We start from the raw sequence: 19,718 nt of genomic DNA on the forward strand, positions 1-19,718 counted from the left end.
AAAGGTGAAAGTGAGGAGAACAAAGCACACAGACCCTTTGAAGATCTATTTTGTGACCTAAGCCTCATCCAGTATGAGTTTCAAACCTAGCACTGCTTGTATTTGGCATGATTTTGTTACCCCGGGGAAAAGCATTTCAGGGAAGGCAAATGCTGCCAGTGAAAGGCCCTTGTTTGACTGAATGTTTCCCTCAGGAGGTCTGAACCAGCATGTGGATTTCAGATTTCTGCTACTACAGGGGATTAACAAAATCACTTTTCCTGCAGCCATCTATAACAATACAATCTGCACAGCAGTGCTTGGCCTATTGACCTTTGAACGGGCATAATAGTAATCTGGCTATCTAATCAGTGTAACACGTATTCCTTCAATGGATTTTAGGGGCTCTTTGCTGGAGATTTTTCCTGCATCTCTTGGCTTTCACAAGAGACTAATATGCATTTGGGGTCACAAAAGCACCCAACAGATCCTCTGCAAATTTGGGGACATTTGGGGACATCCCAGGCATGCAGGGCCATCTTAACAGCGTTATGGGCCCCGGGCAAAGCAGTGTCCTGGGGCCCCCACAACAACTACAACTACTGTTAATTTTGGAAGTTTTCCAATTTTCCAAGGGTTCACATACACAGATTAGCATGGGGCCCACGGGCAAGTGCCCACCAGGCCCATGCGTTAAGATGGCCCTGCAGGCATGGTTTTGTTTCTAGAAAAAAAAATGTAAAGGACAGGAGGCTGAAATTTGGGGGCATTTTTACTACGCTGAAGTGGACAATTTCTTAGAAGGAATCTTTATTCCAGCAATCTTTTGTATACAGGGGCGGTCAGTTGCCTGCAGCCTGAAGGGATACACCTCAGTGGGAACCTGGAAGTTAGTCCCATTGAAGTAAATGGGGCCTGATCCTGAATACACATGGATTGTACCTTAAGGGAATGGACCGTATTTTCTATATGGTTGTACAAACAACAACTGCACCCTCCATCCAAAAACTTGAGCATCACAGAACTGAACATTTGCACATTACAGAACCACTAGACAAATTTTGCCAAGATTATTACCAAGACATTTGTAAATACTCATTTCCATCCTGAACTAAATAATTATTTAGCATCTCTGTTATTTGTTTTCCGTGAACTACAAGGGAAAAATGTCCTGCTTTGTTTTACAAGTGCCTACTGACAGGTTGGAAAGAATGTCAGGATTTGCATAAGCAAACATCTGCATAAGCTTAGGCAAGGCTCGCTCAGTCTTCTCTTTTTAAAAGGTACAAGTCCTGGAATCGGTCCGAAATACTTTCAGGAGAATGTTCGCAGCAATAAAATAGTAGAGGGAGCACTCGGTAGGTAAAGGGAACCACATATAAGTACCCAGGAAGTGTTTTGCTATATTATACTGGTAGAAATCAGGCCAGGTTCCTGGGCCAGCCCTGCCAGTAGACAAAGCAGAGCAACTGTCTCAGGGGGCAGACGAGGGAGGTGGCAGCAAAAGCCCCAGGAGTTTTTCCCTGTCCCCACCAGCCAGTTGCTTCTCTGAGAGAACAAATCTGCATGTGCCCGAGTGTCTTGAGAAGCCCAGCAGCATTTCCTTTGGGACTTAATACCCAGTGGGAACTTTGCCTTGCCCTGATGTAGCATCATGACCAGGGGTGTTCGGTGGGGTGTCAGGAGTGGGGACAGCTGCCCTGTTACCTGTGTGATTTCTTAAATGGACCAATTGGCCAAAAATACACACAGTCCATCATCTAAAGGTGCAAGCCATCTGGACATGCTGGAAAGTGTAGGTCTATTTTGTCTCCAAACATGAGTAGGATTGTACCCTAAAATTTGCACACACACTCAGGAATTGGACCACTTGCTTAAGTGCTGGTTAAGGAGACACTGAACAGACCTCTCCTGTTGGACTGAAGAACTTGTGGCCCTCCAGAGATTTTGGCCTACAGCTCCTATCATCCTTCATGACTGGCTCTACTGGCTGGGGCAGATGGGAGTTGCAGGCTAACACATCTGGAAGGCCACAAGCTGCCCAGCAATGACACACCGTAATCACACACAGTATGAAAAGAGAACTAGCAAGAACATTATTTGTAATGGGAAAACAAAATATGAATTAATGAATAAACATATGAAGAATCAAATTTGCAACTGAAATGATGGTAAATCAAAGGTAAATTCTGCCATTATTCTTGCTTCTTCTCTAACTATCAGGAAATTTCTCCGTCTTTGTGTTGTTAACGGTAGGAGATGAACATTCATGTATTCACCTGTTCATTTCTCTCTTACTGATTTGTTAAAATGTGGTTTTAAAAACTTGAGAAAGAAGCAAAACTTCTCAGTGTTGGGAATGAAAACTTTTTGGATGACCTCATAGGAGGCAAACCGATGCCCACCCTGCACAGCCAGCTTCAGAGTTACCAAACCCCTTCTAACCCCAGGCTCTTCTCCAGATAGACACATACCTTCTAATCCTGCCTGGTAAGGTCTTTCCCCTTATCTCCTTGGAACTGTTTATGTCAGCTGCACTCTCACATCTCTTGCAATAAAACTTTAGTGCACATTAATCACCTTTTACAAGGCACTACTGCAAACAAGGAAGGGCTGAGCTCAGATTCTCTTTTACACATTCAGAAACGCTTATCCTCAAGCAACTGGTTCGGACTTATTGACATGAGCATATTTATGCATTGGCCAGAGCTGGAATATCATTATCATTTGAATGAGCATTAATGCTTAGAACTAAACACGGGCTTATCTAACTTGAATTTTAATTATATTTGCAATACATAGTGTGTTCTCCTTAACATTTAAGGTATCCTATGTGTCAAGGGATTTTTTGAAAAGATGTTTGCGGGGCGGGGGGGTTACTATGAACTGACAGAGAGACATCATCAAATCAGTTAAGGTGCTCCCACAGCAGAGAGAAAGTGGACATTGCCTCAAACTCTTGTATACTGGAAATGCACAGAAAGAGGACTTTCCCCTCTCTCTCCTTCAGAACTAGCTTTCAAAGCCTGGTGCACAAAGTCTCCCTACAGTGATCCAACCGGGCACATACCAAATCGCAGGTGACTTGGAATCGTGGGCTTGAGCTCTGAACTGGAAGGCAGGAAAGGAACGTGTGCAAACATAGCAGAAATAAAATTCTGTAAAGGGGGTTTATCACCAGGGTGGCTGCATGTCCTTTAAATGTTTGCTCTCCCCCCGGCCCACATACCTTTATAGGGGATGGTCCTATGGTTTGAAGGCAACATCTGTTTGAAACCTGCCCCTTCCAAGTCCAGTGTAAAGATTTAAAAACCTTTAAAAAAAAAGAAAGAAAGAAAGAGCAGCTCGGCCTTGAAGTTGCCCACACAAGTCCAGACAGCAGCCAAACCAAGGTCCAGCTGGCCTTTTCACTCTTCTTCTCCTTGGAGAGATGTTCTGTGTTTCTATTCCCACTATAATAATCCTTTCTAAATTTGTACACAACACCACCACCAACTGTTTACGATGGTCATCAATCTGCTCATTCATAATTGAAAATTTACAAGCGGCACCATGGATTAAAACATTCCAATTATTAAGTAGACAGAACAGCAATACATATATGTTATTATTTATTTATGAACACATCTATACTGCTTAATATAATACCCAAATATATCAATTAGTGGGTGCAAATCTTGCACAAACTGGTTTTTAATTCTGTCCTCTTTTTAGTTAAGGCATCTCCTCATTTTGGGGGATTCATCACTGCCCTCATTATATGCCACTCACTCAAGGACATCCCAATCCATACGTCCCATCATCCTCAAACCGGGAGAAGGAATGTTTTCAGCTGGGCACTATCTTTCCTTGGATATCCTGCTATAATTTACTGGTATGAAACTCATTCTATGAGTGCGGATACATGTGTTGCCAAGCTCTAACACCCACGCACTGGAAAAAAAGTAACTGCAGGAGAAGACTGAAGTTACAGATTTACTCAAACACAAACAAAAACAGTTTAGGGGAAAAAACAAGGGAAGGGCCTCAAACACTGCCCGAACGAGTCTGACCAGTGAAAGGGAGCAGAATGGGGATCAAATGGAATATCCTGAAAGAAGCCAGGACTGAAACTGAAACTCTAAGCAGAAGCCTGCTGCACTGCAACATTCTGTTGCAGATCTCTCAAATATTTACAGATAATAGCCTTGCAATTAAATAAAACCTGCACACCTTCTTAGAAATTATTCAGTTGTAAACTGGAATTTGAAAAACCACTTCAAGTACATAAGATGACATAGGAAATGCTTTGTTACCTTTCCTGCAGAATAGAGGGCCTATCTGACCTATTTGTTCTCATTCAAATGAAACTTCAGCATCCAATGATTGCTATCTGCTCCCTGCTCCTCCATTTACTGAGAAGCACCAGGGTCCAAGTTCCTTTTGGAGCAGATGTCACAGAAGACTTGCATTGTGTTATATAATTGTGCAAGAACTCATCACACAGTTAAACAAGCTATAGTCACAAGACCGTTCCTACTAAGGTCTAAGATAGGCTGGACATGCACATGGTGGGCATGTCGTGAGTGGAGCCGGCTGGAGCATGGGGTCAGACTAGATGGCCCGGGAGACCCCTTCTGACTCGCTCTGTTTCTATGTTACTCTTGCCACTCAGTGCCACTGAGAGGAAAACTGGGGAAAAAATCAGGAACTCATACTTTCTGCCTGAATGGGAGCAGCCCGGCAGCCCGGTGGTGATTTAGTCAACAGGAGTGTCCCAGGAGTAGGCTATTCTTATCGGGCTAATGGTAGCCAGTGGACTTTAGTCCCAGGTAGGCCCGGGGAGAGGTTACAAGAAATCCAAATATGAACCTGCTATCATGGGTGTTTTTGAAGAAATGCAGCCTCAGGCCTGGAACCTGTTTGGAGTTGTACACCTAAATTAGTCTAACTTTGCATAGGATTGTTGCTTAAATTAGGGTTAAGCAACCTGGGCACACACGGTAAACCTAGCCCCTAACCTGCGTCCTGACATGCGTAAGTGGCGGTCCAGAGAGTTGCATAAGGGCAGAACAGCCTCAGCAGGTTTATTTTCCATTCTTTTCCTGATCTGCTAACAGCATGATTGAGGTGGGGAATAGAATCCTAAATGCTACAAAGGTAAAATAGGGTAATAAACAGTCACAATCAACAACCCGAGCGTAACTGGCTGAGTCACGCCTCTGGAATTGCTGCATGAAACGACAAGGGAAGTCACGATCACAGATGTGCAATGACAGCTGGAAGAGAATTCCAGAGGGCAGGTCCCATGGTGCTAACTATTGCTAGGATCTGTAAAGTGAGGCTCAGGGTGTGCTGTAAAGGGCAGACCTGGGCAAGGATGGCGACTGATCCTGGCCCAATGATATCAGCCCAGTTCTGCCACTGAGCTATGGGGCCTGGCCCCACAGCTGCACACCTGGTCTGCATGCCAGTCTGATCCCAGGCAAATCCAGGCAGGGCTACCAAACATCACCCTGAAATTCAAGGTGAGCTGCTACCCATTAGCACCTAGGCCAGCTGGGCCAAAGAAATGACTCAGTATATGATGGTGTCACATCATATCCGACATATATGAATATTTGTGCACAAACTGAAAAATAATAATACTATGAAGTGAAATTGAAATTCCCAAATAAGGTGTGGAGGGCATTTCTCTCTGGATTCAGTACAGAAGCCCTCGAATCAGGCAGATGGGCTTCTGGATTAAAAGGTCTTGCTTCTGATTTTAGCTGCCCCATCCAGGCTGCTACCCCACCCTGAAAACTGCCCCCACCCCAGCAAAAGGGCTAAGCATGGTGCATGGTCCCCTTCCTCAAATAGTCCTGCTTCAGCCAATGGCCACCGAGTGGCTGAAATCGACAGGAAGTACTTTCTTGGCATAGGAAGTTAGGACCCCGAGCGTATGGAATGGGCTTCCACGAGAGGTGGTTGAGGCCCCAACGGTGAGGGTGTTCAAGGATAGGCTGGACATCCACATGGTGGGCATGTCGTGCGTAGAGCCAGCTAGAGCCAGGGGTCAGACTAGATGGCCTGGGAGACCCCTTCTGACTCGCTCTGTTTCGATCAATAGACAGACTTCTGAGATACACACTGCTTCCGCACCCTTCTTGTGAAGCACTCTGCAACCGAAGAAGGGTGCCGCTGGGCACCTTTCCCAGTCAAACCCAGAGGAGAACCAGAATGTCCCAAAGTGTGGCATTGCGTGTACAGTGCAGGACTGGGGCTCAGGAGACCAGGGATCCAGCCCCCAGTCAGCCGTGAAACTCACTGGGAGACTCTGGGCCAGTCACGCACTCTTGGATTAACCTACCTCGCAGGGCTGTTGTTGGGAGGATGAAATGGAGGGGAAGAACATGGAAGGCCCTCCCCACCGGGTTCCTTGCACGAGGGAAAAACGGGATAAAAATGTGATCGTAGTAAGCAAGCCTTGCTCCTCCTTCCAAAAAAGAGAGCCTTAGTCAGGAAACAAGAGCTTGTCCGAGAATGCAGCTTGGGAAAGAGAACGGGAGCGGCTGTTGCTGCAAGACCGACGTAAAATTATCGCCAGGGTGGGGCAGCCGCGCCGAAGTGCAGTCCGGGCGCCAGCCTACCCAGCGCGGAGGTGTGGGACCTTGCCCCGCAAGGTGTGTCCCCCCCTCCCCGCAGTGGGCGGATGAGGCGTCGGGGCTGCGCCCCAAGCACCTGTCTCCTGAACTCACCGCGGCCCAAGCGCTCTCGCGTCTCCGCCTGCCTGCCTGCCTCTCTCCGCGCAAAGTTCCCGCAGCCCGAGCTCCGTGCGGCGCCTTCTCCGCGCTGCCGTGAGTTCCTGCTGGGCTCTTTCCAAACCCCGACGGGGCCGGGCGAGCTCCTCCCAGCTGCCCGCCCCCTCGGACGCCGCCCGCTTCCCACGCGCAAAGCAGCTGCCTGGCGCAAAGCCGGGCGCTGCGCCTTGGCGCGGCCGCTGCGCTAGGAGCGGGTGTCCCGGTCCATTTCATCCGTCGGGAGTTGCTCTACAACTACAACTGTGGACTACAACTCCCATCACCGTGGTGTGCCCTTCCTACATGTTCATCCGCACCCCCCCCCCCCCGTAATATAGCTTTTTTAAAGCGTGCACTGTTGTTTTGAAAAAACGTGCAAACGAGACACCCGCTGCTTTTTGACAACCCCACAGAAGTTTTAGCTTGACTACCGGCCTCCAGGAGAAGGCGGGTTTATCCTTTTAAGGGAGCAATCCTTTGAGCTTTTAGAAGGGGAAAAAAGCTTCACAACTGTCAGTAGGTCCAAGGTCCATGCCTAGTTGTGCATCACCAGCTGAAAGAGAAGAACCGCAGCTGGTATCTTTCCCTGTTTAGTTCATGCCAGAGCTAATTACCTGTCCAGCAAGCATGAGATTTGGACCCAGGGCTTCTCAGGCCCATGGAAACCTCTGGGTAGCCATGAGGGGTGCCATGTCTGGGGACTAGGCACGCAAGAAGCCGTCCCATCTTGGCACAGCGATTTTGCCCATAAAGCCCATTAATATCGACTTCAGGGATGGAGAACGGGTGGCCAGTCCAGATGCTGTTGGACAGCGATTTCCAGTATAGCCAATGGCAAGGTGGCCCTCCCAACAACATCTGGAAGGCCATACCCTCACTGGGCATGGAGATCCAGACCTTTTCCACTGCCTGTTTTTGGACCTTTTTTTTGGGCATCATTGGGGTTTGAACGTGGTGTGGAATCTCTGCTATGGTCCATTCCTGAGGGCAGGAAAAGGGAACAATGTGGCCCTCCAAATATGGGTGAACTAAAACTCCCATCATCCCACACACCCATCAGCTAGGGCTGGTGTGAGTTAGGATCCAGCAACAGCTGGAGGCCCGCGTATTCCCCACCCCTGCCCAAGGAGATTCGAGCAATCCGCTGTGCACAGGGATTCCTGGAGTCTTCCATTTGGTGCCACCTTGCTGGCTGCAACACAGTAGTTTCATGATGTGCCATAAATATGGATGAAATTCTACCAAAGTAGAACTGAAAGGGGATCCAGCTTTTGGATGCCCCCTGGACAAGACAGTCAGTGGGGCCTCTCCCTCACTGAGTCTGCCTCTTTATTGCCAGGGGCTCTGGCTGGTACAGCTCCTCACTTTCTTTCACATCATTGCTACCTCTTGTTTCCTTGACAGCTTGAGAGCCAGAGAAAAATTAGGCTGGGAATCTACTGCTCCTTCTTCTCACTCCACCCCTGTCTGGGTCAGACTGAAAGAAGAGAGAGACAACAGCTTGCAAGGATGAAGAAGAGGACCAACCAAGGTCGTTCTTAGAGTCATAGAATCATTGAATGGTAGAGTTGGGAGGGGCCATGAAGGCCTTCGGGTCCAACCCTCTGCTGTTGCAGAACACCAAGTTACACCATCTTACTGGTGGGCTCCTGCTAGGGTGTGGGCCCTTGGCAGGTGCCCAGCCAAACCTACCATTGACGCAGGCCTGAGTCAACAGCTGCTGCCTATTGCATGAAGACAGTACCTAAAGCCCTTGCGCCCTGGAAGAAGTCTGCCATGGCTCCCTCCTGTGCCAACATGGCTTCCATTTCTAAGTGGAGCAATGCTTGTGTAAGAGCAGTGAAGATTCAGGGCTTCTAACACTATTGCTCCTGCATTCCTGTAGCTGCCTGTGAAGATACCATTGAAAGGAGATCCTAGTAGACAAGTGGGATCCATTGCTGTATATCTCTGATTCTGCATGCAATTGTCCCCAAGATGATAGCACCTCCAGGAGCAGAAAAATCCTGGAGAAAACCCATTGCTACAGATATGTGGCTCGGTAAGTAAACTCAAATACTTTGGCCACCTAATGAGAAGGAAGGACTCACTGGAGAAGACCCTAATGCCGGGAACAATTGACAGCAAAAGAAGGGGATGGCAGAGGATGAGGTGGCTGGATGGAGTCATTGGGGCAGTGGGTGTGAGCTTAGGTGGACTCTGGGGGATGGTGGAGGACAGGAAGGCCTGGAGGAGTGTTGTCCACGGGGTCACGATGGGTTGGACGTAACTTCGCAACTACCAAGAAAGCAAAGCAAGCAAAATGAATGATAGGAGCAGCTATTGCAGGTGGGCACAGGGAGTTTCCAAACGACAAGGGCAGTGGGGGGGAGGAATTTCTTTGGCTGAGGTGTCATCAATTTCCAGGCAGCGTTTGGAATCAAAGGCAGGCTATAGCAGACTGAGTTCAACCTGTTGTCCTGCAGGGATTACTTGCCTGCAAAAATAGCAACCACTACAGTTTTTTTTTTACCAGTCTTGCTGTACAACTCTCTAGTTGACCGCACAGAGGCTCAGGGAACATAGCAAGTGGGTTTGGCTGTAATAAGCACTAGAACATGGCACAACATATACACCGGTCTGCTAGAAGAGTGCTGGGTTGGGATGACATGTTAAATCACCGTGGCTTATGAAGTGTTATGTGACTCTATCAGAGATGCACTTTGGTTCATTCCGGGCATGTGAATTTTCCCAGCTGGAAACGCATGACGTGAGTGACTGATAAGTAAGATGAATCAAGCCCTAACTGCCAGCATGAACTTGAGGCATGGTCACTTCGCAATGGCTCACTTTTAAGAAGGCAGTAATGAGGCTGTTGCTCATGCAGCATTCTGAACAGCATGAAATTCAGTACCCACAAAATTCTGTCCTTCTTGATAAATCTTGTCACAAGATCAGGATTTCAACCATTGTTATTCATAACTTCAGTAGTCTAGAGCTGCACATACGGGTGCATGTGTTTCATCTTCCCAGAGCCTTCCAACCAATAGAAGTTGGGCATGCTAATTTGCTTTGAAGGAAAGGAGTTGGTTCAGCAGTCACTGCCCTCACCGTCTATTCAGCTTTCAAGTGCAATGAATGTGCCCTTACGTCTGTCACCTTTATAACCTTCAGGCTGAATTTCTGTAAAGGCTGTGCCAGGGATTATGCTTGCTAATTTTGGAAAGCTTCAGAATTCTGCTCCAGGAAATAAATAGGGAGGGAAGTGTGTGTATATTCTGTATGTGTGCCTGTCTGGCTGAGCTGGGAGGAAGAGTCATTAAAACCAAGTGGTTAGTAGGAATACATGATGGAAAAAGTACAGACAGTGATCATCACCTTAACAAAACGCTGATGGCTGATAACTGGGTGGTGATGAAAAGACTGACATTGCGGTGTGATTTAAAATCCTTGTTCAGGGCACTGAATACAGAGTTGAATCCTTTGAACTGGAATTCAGCCATTGCAGGTCTCTGTTTGTGCAAGAGAGGCCACCTCAGTGCCTTTGACAATGCTGAAATATTCTCCTGTGTATTTTTTTCTAATATTGCCTTTCCAGTTTTGTGTCCATTGATTCTTTTGCACAGAGTTTGACCTGTTTGTCCTCTGTAGAATGAACCACCACATTGTGGGCAAATGAATGCATTTATTTAAATATATATTGATTTCATTTTATATCATTTTATATGGTTCAGTAACTTAAGCTCTCTGGGCAGTTCATAACAACAATTCATAAAAACATGAACCATGAAGACAATGAAAACAGCATTTTTTTCCAACGTACAAACTTTAAAAACAAATTGAACAACTAAAAATAATTGTCATACAAACTAGACTTGTTAAAAACAGCTGACCTAAATTCTGCCTCCAAAAAATACCCTTTAATGCCACTCAATGCCTGGGAGAATAGAAGAATTTTGACCTGGTGTTGGAAAGATGATGAAATTGATGCCTGGCAGACTTTAGAGGGATGATCCTTCCATAAATCTGTGAATGATATTAGGAGGCTGAGTACCCGGAGGAGGGCTTTCTCTGCGGTGGCGCCCCATCTATGGAATGCGCTCCCCAGAGAGGTCCGCCTGGCGCCGTCGTTATTTGTTTTTCGGCTCCAGGCTAAGACCTTTTTATTTAAAACTTATTTTAATTGTTAAATTATTGAAATAATTAGGATTTTAAATTTTTTAGCCAAGAATGCACCGGGAGTTTTTAAACAATTTTTTAATTGTTATATTATCACTATTTATGTATGTATTTATGTATTCTTTGTGAGCCACCCCGAGGCTTTGTTGCGATGGGGGGGCATAGACATGTTTTAAATAAATAAATAATTGGGAGAATGCCAGAAGAAGGCCCTGCCTCTTGTTGGCACCCTCCAAGCCTTCCTTGGATTGGCACTTGGAGAAGGTCCCAGGGGTTGATTGTAGCATCTGGGGAGCTTCAGGCTGAGAGGAAGCCAGGCAATGAACCCCTAATGTTTGTGAATGGTGACACCGGAGCTGTGATGGGGCTGTGGATGCATGGACTACCAATCTGGACTGCTCCACAGAAGTGAGTGCTAGAAGAAGGGTCCAGAGATTCTGGCCCCACAGTTCACATCCCCCCCCCACCACTTTGTAAGATGTATGTAGCACACCAATGAAAACGCCTGGCAGGATACATTTGTGTGTCTTTAAGGTGCTGTACAGTTCCTTGAAGCTTGTATTGCAGCAGACTAGCAATGGCTCCCTGCCCTGACACTGGGGAAGGAAAAGCACTGTACAGAGCAGGCCGGGCTTCTCGTGGTCCACAGCCCCTGCCAATGAGGAGGAGAGATCATGGGAGCTGTAGGCCAACGCAAGTTGTCCAGCCCTATTGTAGATGCTCAAAAATGATGACCCTTTTGGACCCAAGGTGAGGTTCCAAGCAGACATTCACTAAATATGTAGCATGCGGCTACATCTCCTGCCTTTCCTGTCCAGCAAGAATAAAAGCCCCATTCAGGAAAGAAGGTCCCATTGGTGGCCAACTTTCAGAGCAGATTTCTTAGACCGCTGCTGAGGAACCTTAGGAAGCCATAAACCAGGCACTTTTGCTGCCCAGGTAAAGTCACAGGAGGACCCTTTCCATTCTTTCCCAAGGATCCAATAACTGGTATCATCCCAGAGCCCTCAGATTTGAGGGATCAGTGAGGCTCCCCTTCCAGGCTTAAGTTCTGGTTGCTGTTGTGGGTATCACTGACAATGCACCAGGGAGTACAGGGCGGATCGCAGTGACAATATGGCAGCTGCCATTCCCCACAGTGCCCTGGGAAAGTGTAATATTGGGAGCACTGGGAAATGGAAATGGCAGCTCCCAGGTCCCCCACTGCAGGCCACCCCAGGAGGCAAGCAGCAAACTGTGTCAAATCACTAGAATGGAGGCAGATGTCCAAGATTGCCCTTTACAATCTACTGAACCTAAACTAAGCCTTAATGGCTCCCCAGGCAGGGCCATGGCACATTCAGCTATGCAGTTCTAGCCTTGAAAGTACAAGAACTAAAATATAGTAAATCGTGGTTCACATTAGAATCAAATCACTGCCAGCTACTTTACTGTAGAGACGCAGCTTATCTACAAAGAGTGCCCTTTTCACAAGCATTTCTGCCTGGGCTGCTCCTTTCCCTTCTCCAAGCAAAGGTTACATGACTTAGAAAAGTAAAATTAATCCTGACTTCCCTCCATGTTTGACCTGTAAACACAGAAAAGGCAGGGCATGGTTTCAAAGTCTATTGCTACAACCCTACAATACTGGGAGGTGAAAAGCAGAACAATTCATGTTCGTTGCCCCACCCTCCAGTCAAATTTGGCATGGAGAACAACAGAGCCTACACAGGAAAAAATCTGTCTTTCTTCTCAGATAATACATATGGAAATGTGTTTGCTTTGCATACAACTGCCTAACATTCTGCTCTATTCTGAGTGTGTATTTGAGCACCGAGTGTTTCCATGTGACTGGATGCCACTCCACTCAGGTATCACCTGTGGGTCATCACAGAGCATTAGAGCAGGAAGGAGCATGAGGATCAGAGTATGCGCTCCACCACTACAGTGAGCTGGCACAGCCGGTCATCCAAGAGGTCTGCAGCAGAGAACGTTCGATGAACTGAGGCAAGACGTGAAGCCACGTGCTCCAAAAGAAAGCACAAACCCAAGAGGTCTTGCCAGTGTGATCTGACCTGGGTGCTTCCGGGTGAAGGGAAGCTAGCCTGGGAATTAGAAGTCCTTGTGCAGTGTTTGCATCCTTTTCTCCTGCACAGATTTTGTATGGGAAAAGACGGAAGAAGGTATAAGAAAGTGCAGAAGGGTCACCCCCCCCTTCTGGAGGTCCCTAGGTAACTTTGGGGCAATCACTGCCTCTCGGCCTCTCGGCCTTACAGAATCATTGTTGGAAAGATAAAATGGAGAGGAGGAGAACCTTGTAAGCTGGCTTGGGTTCCATGCAAAAAGAAGAAAAGTGGGGTATAAATGTATTGCAATGGAGGAGGAGGAAGGCTATGTCTGGACCCTCCTGTAAACTTCCAGGCAGAGTGATGGGCTCCTCTGGAGGCAGCCTCAGAGGCAAATTCCTCCAGCCTTGGATTTGGTGACTCGCTGAATACTTCAGGAGTCACATGGGAAGCTCTTTGAAGTTCAGCATGTGGTGCTTCTACTCTCACTGAAGGGGACCAGCCTCCTCTGGCCAGAGTCACACCAGTGGCACCCCCTGGTGATTTTAAGCTGGAGCCCTGAATCTTTCATTCACAGCCCCAAATCCCTGGTTTGCCACTGTATGTATGGAGAGCTGGACTAGATGGACTTTTGGTCTCATTCAGCTTGGCTTTTTCTATGTTCTTCTTGGAGGCACCTGCTCCACCGCCCGGCTGTCCATGGGCATTTGCTGAAATACAGATGTGCAGGTGCTGATGATCTCTTTTGAGCCCCACCCCAGACTAGTCAGATTTATGCAACATGAGCTTCTGCTCCTGCCTTAAATCTTTCTGCTTTGGTGTCTTCTGCCCCCCAGAAATCAAATACCCTTCTCTCCTCTCTTCATGCATCCCCTTTTACAGAGACTTGTCCTTAGAAGACGGCATACTTTAAAGCAGGGGTCTCAAACTCAACTTACCTGGGGGCTGCTGGAAGCAGAGTCTGGGTGAGGCTGGGCCACATCAAGTATTCCACCACCACGGTGGTGGTGGGCCGCTCATCCCGCGTCGCTCCCGGAGGCCGGCCCGGGTGCCGCCGGCGCTTTGAAGGCTGCAGGGCCCCTCCCCCGTGCCCCTTTGTCCTGGCAATTGGCCCGCGGGCCGCGAGGTTGAGACCCCTGCTTTAAAGACACACAGGCATTCATGCAAGGCATATGTAAATTAGCATATGCAAGCTGCTGCTGCTGCTGCTGCTGCTGCTCCTCCTCCTCCTCCTGTGTGCCTTAGCCCTGGACCTTTCTGGTACCCAGCCCTGCCCTGTCCTCCATCTTCCAGCCCAACATACAACTTGTGGAGGGAGGAGTCCTGCCTTTTCCCTTGGGAGGCTGCCAGGGATGGTCTCACCATGCAGGACAGATGTTCTAGCTGCTGGAATTCACCCCTGGGCCAGATCTTGCTGGACTTTCCACCCTCAGCTGTGATGCAAGTCGAACACTCAAGGGTGCACACTCTGGTAAGAGCATCAAATCACTTTAGGTTCAGGTTCCCTTGCAGCTCCTCAGGTTTTTTCTCCCAAAAGTTTTTTTTTAAACTTCTGCAAACTTTGGGTTTTCCCCAAGTCGTCAGGCCTCTCCCAGTTCTGCATGGATTGTTTTGTTAGGGCTACATGTGTGAGGGGTTTCCTGCCTGCACTTCAGAAATGGAGGGTACATGGGGGAACTGGAAAAAATGCTGTCGAAAGTAGAAGGGGTGACCAGTCTGCTGATCAAATTCGCAGACGATACTAAAAATGAGGGCAGTGGCCACAACTGAGGGCAGGTACTCTGGATTTAAAAGGATCTGGACAGACTATGGAAGTGGGCAGGAGACAACAGGATGGCGTTCAATGTGGATAAGTGCAAGGACTTGCACTTGGGGCATAGGAATGGGTGTCATAAGTGTGGGTTAGGGGTCAAGTGGCTGGGGAGAGCACTTGTGAAAGGGACTTCGGGGTGCTGGTTGACTGCAGGCTAAACATGAGCCAGTAGTGTGGTGTGGCGGCCAAGAGGGTGAATGCCACCCTTGGTTGCATAACCAGAAGTGTGGCTTCTAGATCGAGAGAGGTATCACTGCCACTCTGTACAACTCTGGTATGCCCACACCTGGAGTATTGTGTTCAGTTCTGGGCTCCACATTACAGGAAGGATATAGCCAGGTTAGAGTCAGTGCAGCTTAGGGCCACAAGAATGATGGCTGGATTGCAGGGAAAGCCATATGAAGCGAGACTGGGGGAACTCGGTCTCTTCAGCCTGAAGAAAAGGAGACTCTGAGGGGATCTGTTGGCAACATATAGGTACATGAGGGGGTGTCATGCAGAGGTGAGTAGAGACCTGTTCTCCCCTGCAGATAGGAGAACAGGACGCACTCCAATGGAGCAAAGCTCAGGGAACCCAGATTCAATTTAGATGCCAGGAAGTACTGCCTGACAGTCAGGACCCCGAGGGTGTGGAATGGGCTTCCATAGGAGGTGGTTGAGACCCTATTGGTGAGGGTGTTCAAGGATAGGCTAGACATGCACATGGTAGGCATGTCATGAGCAGAGCCAGCTGGAACCTGGGGTCAAACTAGATGGCCTGGGAGGCCCATTCTGACTCACTCAATTTCTATGTTTCTGTTTCTATCCCATTTTCCCTCCCTGTTCCCACCCCAACAACAGTCAATTGGAATCCCAGACTCACTGAACATGCTGTGCATTGGACTGGAGTTTTCGAGTGTGGGAAGATCCCCCATTAAAATTTCTGTCCCTGCATATTGTGCTATGGCACACCTCAGAGCAATGCCGAATTTGCGGAGTCTTCCCTCTTGTGTACAGGTAATACTGTTTTGCCTCTGTAAGGACCAGCAGCCAGAGAACCAAGACTGCGGTTAGCATATTTGATGGCGAGGCATTCTCTACCTGTGACATCAGTCTTATGATGTGCTAAAGCCTACTAACCTCTCTGTGTATATCTCATATAATCGTCAGCTGGGATATCATGTCTCAGCAGCACGTTGCAGACTATGTGAAGGCTGTAATTTCCTGTTTAGGAAGTCCTCCCATTCATCAGATAAGATTCCTCCTGGAATTTCAGGTTTGGCCCTGTCAGATTTCTTCTGGCACTTATACATTCTTCCGAGGCTAATTGGAGCATTAGATTGGAGGATTAAATTTTACATTCATGGTCCTAAAAATGGGGGCAGCTTTTAAGAAACCGCTTTTGTGGATCTAATCTGCATCTAAGGGGTCTTTGGCCTGTGACTGTTGAATTTGATAGTGCCTTAGTGGAGCCTCAAACCATGGGTCCCACTGATATAGTCTAGAAAAAAGGAAAAATAAAACTACCTTCTAGAAAAAAATTATTTGGGAATTATTTGGGTTGTGCTCTTGATGGCCCATGTGTTATCTCAAGGACACTTGGAGAGTTCACATCATTTCCTTGCCAACTTGGGGAGCCATGTCATAAAAGTTGATTCTGAGAATCCCTCTTCCAGGAGTGCCGGGTCAGTGAGTTTTTATAAAATGTTTCATATAATGCCATTTGGAAAAGTCATAGGGGGGAAAGTGAAACAACCAAACTTCCATGTCCAAGATCAGTGATGGGCAGAAGGTCAAGTGGTATCGACCTGCAGTAGATCAGCAAGGATTTCTGACTCCCAAAGTATTTATTTGCTACATTGATATCCCGGCCTTTTTCCCATATGTTGCCAACAGTCCAAGCAAATAGGACTGTTTTCATAGTCCCCTCACACGCACCCCTAAATTTGGTTGCTGAAAAAGGTGAGTTGAGAGAGAGAGAAAAACTAGGCATTAGATCTCTAAATGCAAGGAAAGGACTCCATTGTGTGCTTTAGGGTTGTTAGAGTTTACTATGCTTTTCAAGTCTCAGGTTACTAAATCTTATGCAATCCAAGAAGTTTTTCAAGCTTCTAAGAGTTGTATAGCATTTCCACTGTTTTGTTTCCCCTGCACCAGAGAATCCTGGGAAACCGTAGTCAATCTGGAGGTGAGTGCTAAAAATTCCCTCCTTCCCCAGGAAGGATCCTCCGGGAAGAGGGAACAACTGACAGATCAGTTCACATCTGCAGAGCGGTTGTTCCCGTAGTGCTGAAAGGGACTGTCAAGCTTCCTAAATAGTCCAGGTGACGATGTGTCAGCTGGGAGGAGGCACACCAGACAAATGTGCTTACAAGGCAGGTAGCTGAAGGTGCATCCGGAAACAAGCCAAGCCACATGCTGCGGTGCCCATGTGTGCTGGAAGGAAATTCCTTCCTGGCACCAATGCTAGTCAGGCCCTGAGTGAGGTTAAACTCAGCCGTCACGCCACCCGGAGAAATGCCTCATCAAAGTGTAGCTCCATGCCTGATCCAACAACAGTCTTAAGGGCTTCCTTTCCCCAAGTTTGCTCTCTCAGATACCCTGTTGATCACCTGAAAACTTCTTCCATATCCCTCAGCCATCCAAGTTGTCCCAGATACAGACAAGGTATTGAGCCTTTTTAATAGTATTTAAATAGTACTCTCCTATCCCTTCCAGCTGAGGGCACATGAACCCCAACGCTAAATATTTTTAGGTGCCTGCTTAAAACCTGATCATTTCACAAGACTTTTAGCTGAGCAGATGTTTCTTTATCCTGTTCATCTTTATCCCATTTTTAATCTTATGAGCTGCTGCTTTTGTGGCTTGCTGGCATTTTAGCTCCTGATGTTAGTTGTGTTTTATTAAGATAGTACTTTAGTTTTGTAGTTGCATTTTTATATTGTTTGATATTTCATTGCCAGAAGCTGCCCTGAATTCTTTAAAAATAAGGAGACAGAGAGAGAGAAAGAGAGAGAAATGTTTTCATGAATAAACTTAGCTCTTGTACCGCTGCAGCTTCTGGCCAGACATACCTTCGATCAAGAATAGTCAAATATGGAACACATGAAGAAACACCTCCTCCCATGCCAAGCTGCACATACTTTGAGATGTCCCCATCACTTAAGCAAAAGTGGGTGGTGACCAGAGACAGCATTTTCTCAATGGTGCTCCAGAGTATCCCCCACCCCCGCCCAAGAATTATCATCTGGTGCCAAAATTATTTTGGTGCCAGGCAAAAATAGTTTGGCCTCCCAGAGATTTTTAATGCATTTAAACATGTTTCTTCTTCTCCTCTTAACATTTTGTTGCTGTATTTAATCTCATGTCTGTGTATCAGCATACAGTCCTGTACATTCTGTTGAAAGGCAGTATATGGAACTCCAAAAAGCAAGCTTAGATTCGTATGCATAGGTAGTTTCCGCTGGCCAGGCGCACGCACAGTCTTTCCAGTCTGTGGGCAAGGGGGGGGCGCTATCTCCGCCTTTGAGGAAATAAGAATATTTAAAGGCCCCGACATTCCCTCCCTAATTCTCTTCCTGCAATGGTCAAGCAGAGGCCACCCATGAGGTCTGAACTCAGGGGCAACCCCCCCCCCACCTCACGCTCCCCAAGAGCAGCCATTCCAAGGCATACAACCCCACAACCAACACATGATGAATAGCACCGCAACTAAGGTTGTTATCATGTGCCATCAAGTCGTTTCTGAATTACGGTGACTCCATGAATCAATGGACCCCAAAGTGCCCTGAACTTGACATCCACCTTGTACCCTCAAGGCTGTGGCTTCCCTTATGCAATCAATCCACAAACAGCCATTGATAAACTTATCCTCCATTCATTTGTGGTGATTAATCCACCTTCTTATGCTTTAGGAGGTGCTCAGCCACTGCTTTGGCACAGCTCCCCAGCTGGGTCAGAAGAGTGCTTGATCTGTGCAGATCTGGACGTGGTTAGCTCTGCTGAGACTAAGGCATCATGAGGGAGGCGATGGGGGAGAAGGCCCCTCCCATGGTAAAGTCAAGCTCCCCAGGCTCTGGGAGCTGTGTCATTTTGCAGGGCTTCTACTGGACTGTTGCATTTAATTTATTGTTTAACCCACATAGGCTGCTTCTGTTTGTGGTGCCACCAAACTGTGTCAGCTTGGAAGAAGTTAGAGCCTGTACCTTCCCCGGGTCCGTGCTGCACTTATTGGAAGCGTACATAGAAAGCTAAGCAGTCTGCTTTAATTGGTGTCCCTGGAAGAGGCCATTTGTGCGATCAAGAATCCTTCAGTGTAGCACAGGACAAACTAATTTTGCCTCAAGTGTTTAAATATCACCAGGGAGCCTTGTAATGAATTACTTTCTTTAATTGTAGCTTGATTTTGACAATCTCTCTCTCTCTCTCCCTCCCCCATAAAATAAGAACGTTCATTTCATGTATTACATTTCTCTACCTCCCCATAGCTGATATTCTCTGGCAATTTGCAAAGATTAAAAGCCTCAAAAAATGCAGCTTCCGGGGGCTGATCTGCAGAAGAGCTGCAAGGACCAAAGCTTCATATGCCCCTCCTCCCCATGCCAGGATCCCATTCCAGTTCTCCCTATCGCCTGACCTGGAAAGAAACACTTTACAAGCCCTTAAGTATTGGACTGCAGGACACAGTGTGACCTATTTTATCAGTCCCATCTCATGTCTACACAAAGTATAGGAATCCTCAATCATTTATTTTCCAAATCAGCTTGGTTCAAAACCTTACTTCTTAAATGTGTTCATATCTTACTTTGTTTCTTTCCCTCCATCATGTGTGGCTTATTTAAAATTGGCATCAGATAATGGCGACTGAGGACAGAGAAACAGGAGAGCAGTAAATGTGTATTTCCTTTGTCTCCTTTTCTTTTCTTTTGTCTTGCTTTGCTTTTGTTTTACTTTGCACCTTTTTCTTGGATCTCACCTGACAGT

At 47.2% G+C, this 19,718-nt stretch overlaps 1 protein-coding gene across 1 annotated transcript in view; it reads right to left on the minus strand.

Moving 5' to 3' along the window:
• CCDC68 (coiled-coil domain containing 68) overlaps positions 1 to 10,222 on the minus strand; it is a 48,795-nt gene extending 38,573 nt beyond the window's left edge. Inside the window, exons 1-2 of the mRNA XM_044431048.1 lie at positions 10,148 to 10,222; positions 6,699 to 6,945 (exon numbers count right to left, since the gene is read on the minus strand). Of these exons, the coding sequence (XP_044286983.1) occupies positions 6,699 to 6,945; positions 10,148 to 10,222 (322 nt within the window). The remainder of the gene's footprint in view (positions 1 to 6,698; positions 6,946 to 10,147) is intronic.
• Positions 10,223 to 19,718: the final 9,496 nt, after the last annotated feature.

Source organism: Varanus komodoensis, unplaced genomic scaffold, assembly GCF_004798865.1.
Source record: "Varanus komodoensis strain SLA01 unplaced genomic scaffold, ASM479886v1 scaffold22, whole genome shotgun sequence".
NCBI classification, from domain to species: domain Eukaryota; kingdom Metazoa; phylum Chordata; class Lepidosauria; order Squamata; family Varanidae; genus Varanus; species Varanus komodoensis.